General features: G+C 41.1%; 1 protein-coding gene across 1 annotated transcript in view; it reads right to left on the bottom strand.

Moving 5' to 3' along the window:
• Positions 1–977: 977 nt before the first annotated feature.
• PPP1R1C (protein phosphatase 1 regulatory inhibitor subunit 1C) overlaps positions 978–7,488 on the bottom strand; it is a 41,195-nt gene continuing 34,684 nt past the window's right edge. The window contains exon 5 of the mRNA XM_031601345.2: positions 978–1,950. Within this exon, the coding sequence (XP_031457205.2) occupies positions 1,862–1,950 (89 nt within the window). The 3' untranslated portion in view covers positions 978–1,861. The remainder of the gene's footprint in view (positions 1,951–7,488) is intronic.

Raw genomic sequence — 7,488 nt, 5'->3', positions numbered from 1 at the left:
GATTTAAAAATTGTTGTCATACAGAAAAATGTGCATTCTATCCTTGTCCTTTAGGTGACACCAGCAAATGGTGACGTGGATCCACAGAAACTTCTGAGGGACAAGTCCTGTCACTTCACCAAAAATGATCAGTCTGTTCCTACACTCAGACATGCTGTGTGCATAACCCTGGGTCAGGACAAAAAGAAAGCAAGAGGCGTTTAAAATGATATAGCACAGCTGGAATATTTAGAGATGAGGGAGGTGATAAGACCTGGATTTAGAGAAGCATTCAAATTGAGGCTTGGCTATCTGAGGCCCTTATCAAACTACGGAGTTTCATCCAGATAAGGGCTGTTAAACAGGCTTCTTGTTGTCTCATCGCTGCATTAACAGCTCTGCAATGCATTCAGATCTGGTTCAAAGTGAACCTAATTTATAAATCTAATTCATAGCGTAATCATCCTTCAATCCAACAGTGATCCTGAAACAAGCTATCTGTAATGAACTCTCTATATACTTATCAGGTGTTTTGTGCTGCCATTGAAACGCTGAAGTCCCAAAGTGCCTTGTGTTTATATCGTCTATTACAATTTATGCATGTTTTATTCCTTTTATTCCTTTGGCCCACAGATACTTCTTATGTGAAGCCTCTGCGTACTAACAACCAGCAAAAATTAATACAAATATGTTTATCAGCCAGTGACAGAATGCCTCTATATTGGTCACCATTTTACTGCCGCAGCCAGGGTTAAGTGAAGAGCCTGGCACAGTGCAAAACCAAAGCCGTGACAAAGCTGGGAGCAGAGCCCAGCTCCTCTTGATACCATTCCAGTCTTGACTTTGGCCTGTTCAGATGTTTTATGAAGGGTCACTTCCCTCCTTTCCTTGTTTGTAGCACAAAAAGCCCTCAGCCCTGTAGCTGTTCCTGCCCAGCTGAAGAGTCCTTTTAGTTCTTCCTGTGCAGCTGAACAGAGCTAGAGTCAGAGAAACTGATTGCAATAATGGTGACAAAGAGGACAGATACTGGAGTGCAGATGGAGGGCAACAAGATGGCTCCCAACTATAAAGGAACACTTGTTAACAGATCGCTTTCTCAGTGGGTCTGCATGGAAGAGCTCAAGCTGCGAATGAAATCATCATGCAAGGCATAGACAGAAGATTCTGTGTTTTCATATGCCTGGGTTTTTTTTTTGTTTCTTTTTTCTTTTTTTTGCTACCTCAGCCCTCTGAGATTGACTGAAAGCATTGGAAAGTTAAGTCTTTGTATCAAACTTAGCTAATAGAAGAGTACAGTTAATCTTAAAGCCAGAAAAGTGTTTTAACTGTTGTGTATCTGGGAGACACCAAAGAACATCTTTGCATACTTCTCCATCGGACTGAAGAGGCACCTCTGCTTATTTTGTTCCTGTCTGCATTACTGCAGGTCACTCTAACATTACTGGCAAAAGCAGTCCTTAACTGATGGGGTCATTCTATACAAACACTCTTCCACAGGCTAGACAAACCCACGGTACAACATACAGTCTTGTCTAAAGGAACATATTATTTATTTTGTAGCTCTTAGATGGGATTTATTTACAACAGGTCTTAGAACACAGCTCACACGCAGAAGTTAAGCTTTGGCAGTACTGCCATCAGATCACTACCATGTTTGCAACAACATTTCTATGTCATAGAAAATGAAAGAAGAGTGACGTTAAAACAACCATTTTATCTCTGGGTATAAGGCTCACAGAACGGATTTGCAGGTGGCCATAAAGCCCAGTCAAGGTGTGCCCCCAGCACACCCTGCTGTGTGGGAACACAAGTGGTGGTGAATGGTGGGACACACGCGCAGTGTCACATCGCAGTACCTGGCCCCCAAGCAGGCTTGCATGGCTTAGTGGTCCCATTCCTCTTCTCTTTCACCGATTCCCTCTTCCTCCTCTGGGAATGCTGAATCACTCTGACTCTTCAGATGCTTTATCCCTGAAAATAGGACAGTTAAAATTTGTGTTAGTTCGTATCAGACATATTTTTTTCCATGAAGGAACAAACAAATAAATAAATAAATGGAAATATTTTTACTGCCCATACTGGCCCCCTTTCCCAAAAAACTCTTCATTCAAAGAGTACTGTGATGTATTTCCAACAGAAATATTCTCTTCCTTGAATATGGGCCCTTTGGAAATTTATCATACTTTGTAGGAACAGAACAGCTTCTTTTCTCTTAGAGATCAGATTAGTATTGCCACTATAAAGCAAGGTTTGAGTTTTGAAGGCTGAGAGAGTAGATGTAGGAATCATTCTGCCTGAGCCTTTTCCTGAGGTTGATATGCTGAAGGTCCTTGTTCACTCCAAAATATGGGAAGATTTTTCCAAATTCATCACTTGGAGAATTTTCAGTTATTCGAGTTTAATGAAGTTACAAGCAGGTGAAAGCAGAATCTCATAGAAGTTCTAACAAGGGGAGCGCAGCCCATATCCAGCAGGAGCCAAACTCGGCTCACTGCTGGCCTCCGAGCTCCCTCTCTTTCAAACGCATACAAGCAGCACTCAGTTCCCTGGGAAACAGTTGTTCAGATGTAAAACATGCAAATAAATTAATGCTTCCTAGCACAGTACGTGTTAAGTGCCCCCTACGATAATCAACACATATCCAATTAAGTAACTGTGATGATAAGTGAAGAAACACTTCGAGTGCTCAGCTACCACCATGCTGGTCTCTTTAGCAATACCCTTCAGTAAAACAAATAATGTAATATGATTTCATTTAACTAAAGGTTAAAAGGACATTCATTACAAAATGATACTATGTATGTATGGCAAATTCATCTCCTTTTGTTTATCACTGTACCGGTGCATTATTCAGTATTTCAGATCATAGAATCAAAGAATTGCTCAGGTTGGAAAAGTCCTTAAAGATCGTCGAGTCCAACCACAATCTAACCAAACTACCCTAACTCCAACAACACAACATGCTAAATAATGTCCCTGAGCATCACATCCAAATGGTTTTTAAACACATTCAGGGATGGTGACTCAACCAGCTCCCTGGGGAGCCTTATTCCAGTGCTTAACAGAAGGGATCACTAGGAATCAGGGAGCATTCTGAAGATGAAATTCTCACTCACCAGGCCACTTTCACTGTTAGTTAGTTGTTCTTCATAACCTCCTTTCTATGTCCTGCCCTTCCCATTGCAATCACTGAATACCATACATCTTTGGGATGTACAGACTTGCAGCACTTCCTACACCGGCCAATGCATGCAGAAGACTCACAAAGCTGCCATTCACAAACCTCAAAAATGTTGGGTGGAGGTTGCCAGAATTATTTGATCTTGCAAGCATTGTTATGAAATAAGATGGCTATGCAATGAAGGAAGTTGTTATGAATTGACATACAGGCCATGAAACTCCTGTCAATACTGCATTCTAAGCCAGCAGCTGAGAAGTTAGATCTGTTCATATCCAGCATCTTTGTCTAGCAATATCTGTTTGCTAAAGGGTTATATTCTGGTTGGAGATTGAGTAAAAACTTATTACTCAGGTCACTCCAAATGTTCTTACTACTGTTGCTATGGTGGTGTTGGTTTAATAAAAAGGGAAATATTTCTTTTTCATCTTTTCACTCTTCTTGCACATCGTGCTATAAAACAGAGTTTATACCCCTCTTTCCCTAAACAGTAATCAAGAGGCACCACATCAGTGTTCTCTGGGGTTTGTCCCTCTTCATTGATGAAGCAAGGCATTAAGGATGAACAATAAATGTAGAAAAAATTTACTCATTAAAACAAATAAACAACAAACAGAAAAAAAAAAAGAAAAAAAAAACAACAACAAAACACAGGAACCCAAAGCCAGGATATTTTAGAAGGCACTGCTTGTACATCCAGAAGATTTGAGTTCAAAGAATCAAGTCACTCATTTTGCACAAACCACTTTCCAGTAAACTTTACAGTATTAATAACTGCAAACAGGGAGAATTGCAGATGCATACCCACAAGTGAGTCCCCCTTCTCACCAATGCCCCTTACTGCAGGCAGTGGTTAATCTTGAACCTGTGGGCACATTGCCCATAAGGTCTCTCACTGTCCAATCCCCAGCCCAGGTGCTTGTCCCTGCTCTCTTGTGGGGGTGGCTTGTGGGGTCTAAGAGGCCTCCCTGCTGGTCCCCAGCCCTGCTCCAACTGGGACTCTGCTCTTTTGAGAACAAAGCCTTTCCAGCACTGCTGCTGCTCACTGCCCCCAGACACGGCTTCACCTTCTCACTACACACTCACAACATCATGCTCACAGGTTGCTCAAAATCATTGTATTTTGCTTTAAAACAAAGCCTGTCTAAACACTGACATTTGTTTTTTTCTCCCTTTTCTCCCCTACTCCTTTATGTTTCTGAAGCCAGCAGTTCAGAATTGCTTTTCCTCAAAGGGTTCATATTTCACTGTAGGTAATTTAATCCAATTAATGTTGATGAAGAAACCCTTAATGCCAAGCCATATTCAGCAGACGTGCGCTAATACACTTTGAACTGTTAATTCTTTTTAGATGAAGTCACTGCCTCGAAGCATATTTCTAGATTATTTATAAATTATGAGTGCGAATGGGACAACTTCCTGGCATTTTTGCAGTCACATAATAACATCTATGCTGTTTAATCAACAGCTTGCTTTTTGTTTCCATCCATCTGACCAAAGCATCAGATTAAAAGGTATGAAACAACCAAGTGCTCCTGAATTAAATTTCTCCTTAAACAAACAAACAAAAACAAACAAACAAACAAAAAAAAAGAGGTAATTAAGGTAGTTCCCCATCTCTTGTAATTAAGACAGTTCTACTTCCTATTTAACTCTTCTGCCTTTACTCTGCTTCATTGCCCAAGGAACACTGTTGACATTTATGAAACTTCGGGTTGAAGTCAGCTTGACAATCTGAATTCCCAGCAGTTTGGAGGGTTATTTAATTTTATGATTTAGAACTTATCCTCTCCCTATTGAAAACCGATATCCAAATTTTCAAAAAAGAGTGGAAGCTCTCTGTGTCTGAGCCACAGACAAAGCAGGCTAACTTTCAGACTTTCAGTACTTAGATCACTTTGAAATTATCAAGCCAATAAACCTGGACAAAGAGGATGATAGCCAAATGAAAATGTCTGCTTTGTGCCAATCCTAAATCAAATACAATCTAGTTCCTTCAGCAAAAATGGGAATATCAAAACAAAAATCATGTATTCAAGCCCCTAGACTGGGAGAAATGTCTTTTCATGGAACATATTGTTCTGAATTTACCAATCAGTCCAAAATATTTTAACTTCACTAAAACTCTTTTGTCCTATTTTTGTTTTCAATTGAGACAAATTTTTGAAATAATAATTTAAAAACTTACAGCACAATAACAACAAAAAAATACATTTCATGAAGAAAAAGCCTCCACCACACATCTGGGTCTTACTCACAGTACTGGTAAGCAGGCTCCAGTTGGAGGCAGCCATGTAGAGCCCAGGAGTGCTGGCAGGGCTCTGGGAGTAGCCTCCTCCCAGCACAGGCATGGTCTCCACTGCTGCAGGAAAACAAGCAGCTGTACCAGAAGTCCACCTTGGGAAAGCAGGCACTCTGTGAGTGAGCTCTATTACCCAAAAGATGATGTATACAACTGGTGAAAACGAAGATAAGATAAAACTGAGCTCTCTACAGGAGCAACAAGCCAGCCTCTTTGGCAGCTCTGGCACCCTTACCCGATTGCATGTCCCCCTGCAGACTCTCTTACAGGTAGTCTCAAAGCCACCAATGGCACAAAGAAAGTCCAACAGTAACCTGTGAAATTACAGCAACAAAACATACAGACCCAGCCCTTGACAAGTCCCACAAGTAAACACAGCCAGGCCTATTGGCATTGCAGGGCTTGGTCTTGCTCCTCCAGGTCTCAGTGGGACATTCTCTTCTTTTTTTCAGGAAAAGAAAGATCAGCTTTTATGATTTATCTTATCTTCAGTTATAGAGAAGAAACAATAGCTTATTTACAATGATTGTACGTACAATTCTATAAATAAAAGTTTAGTCTGATTTTAAAGTGAGAGAAATGAGAAGAAGTGACACACAGACAGGTATTCTCAGACTCCTGTTTAGATTATCCAAAGAAAAGTAAAGCCAGGCTGTGGCTGTTGCTGTCTTAGTGTGATGGAGTCTTTGAAGGCCAGCACACATGGTGGGTCTTTAGAGTTCAGGACAAGAATTTGAAGGACAAATGTAACAGTTTAAACTAAGCTGACATTTTAGCAAGCTGTAAATCAGAAAAACAACGTGTGCTATGTTATTTTATATCTTAGCTCAGACCAAGGAGAAGAAAAAGTTATCATGTGTTTAATGTGCTTATGAGACCAAGATACTATTCAGTCCCCATTTATATTTACTTTTTTTTTTTTTTCTTTTTTTTTTTCTCTCAATAACATGGATCTTTTTCAAAAACACAGATAACCAAATGAAAACAAATCATCTAAAGTACTGGCAAATCTAACTGGTTTATGTAGGTCACACCTGGAGTAGATCAGATCATCAGCATATCCAGCAGGTCACCACGGCCTCATAAATATTTGTGAATGACCTTTCCGATACCGAGAAATGAAGATTGCCTCATTTTCTAAACGCATGATGGCTGTTACTAACTCATCTCTTAGCTCCAGATATACAATATTTAATTCCCATGGTGAGCCTCTTAAATGACAAACTTGGGGACTTGTGCTGCTTTCTCTTCAGTCAAAAGACCCAGTGTTACACTGGCACAATGAAGACTGTATGAGAGCAGCAAATTCATGTAGCAAAATTCCAGCTGTTTTCCATTTTATTCTCTCACACTGAACTTTCTACTTCAGTTTCCTCTCCCAGAAGCTGCCTAAAGCAGCTCTGATTCCTTCACACCAGCATGAGGGATCTGCTTCAGCTCAGCAATGCTTGGTCAATACCACACAGGCTGGCTGGAACAAGCACCTGACACAGGGGTCAACTAAACTGTGATCAAGGGACAGCACCCCTCACTTACAGTAGCCAACAGAGTAAACTGAGTAAACTTGTTGCTTCAGGCTGGGATATAATCATCTCCTTTTGCTGGTACCCTCGCTAGCAGAGATCAGTCAGTCCTAAGGGTTCCAACAGAAAGCGGAAGCTGCTGCAGTCAGCTGTGTGGCTGTTTCAGACTGCAACAACCTCAGCCCAACCTTAGTTCACTCTTTGGAAAGCCAGAAAATATTTCTCAGCTGATTACGTGGAAAATGGCTCTGGGTCAAATACCTCAATGACGGCTCGAGGTGAAAAACATGGTGAGATGGTTCCCATGTGCTTAATGGTGGGTCACTGGGCTGCCGGGGCTTGCAGCAGGGACAGCTGAAATTCTTCAGCTGACATCTTTTCATCCCAGTTTTTCACAGTTCAGACAGAGGCTTAGAGCTGTCTGCTCCAACTCCACGTGCTCATGGTGAGACAGCCAAAGCAGCCCGCATGTCCTGAAGCATCCACAGCCAAGGTGCTGCAGGCCA

The sequence above is a fragment of the Phasianus colchicus genome, chromosome 7 (assembly GCF_987193195.1).
Source record: "Phasianus colchicus chromosome 7, bPhaCol1.hap1.1, whole genome shotgun sequence".
Lineage (NCBI taxonomy): Eukaryota > Metazoa > Chordata > Aves > Galliformes > Phasianidae > Phasianus > Phasianus colchicus.
This window is presented reverse-complemented; position numbering and strand designations above follow the sequence as displayed.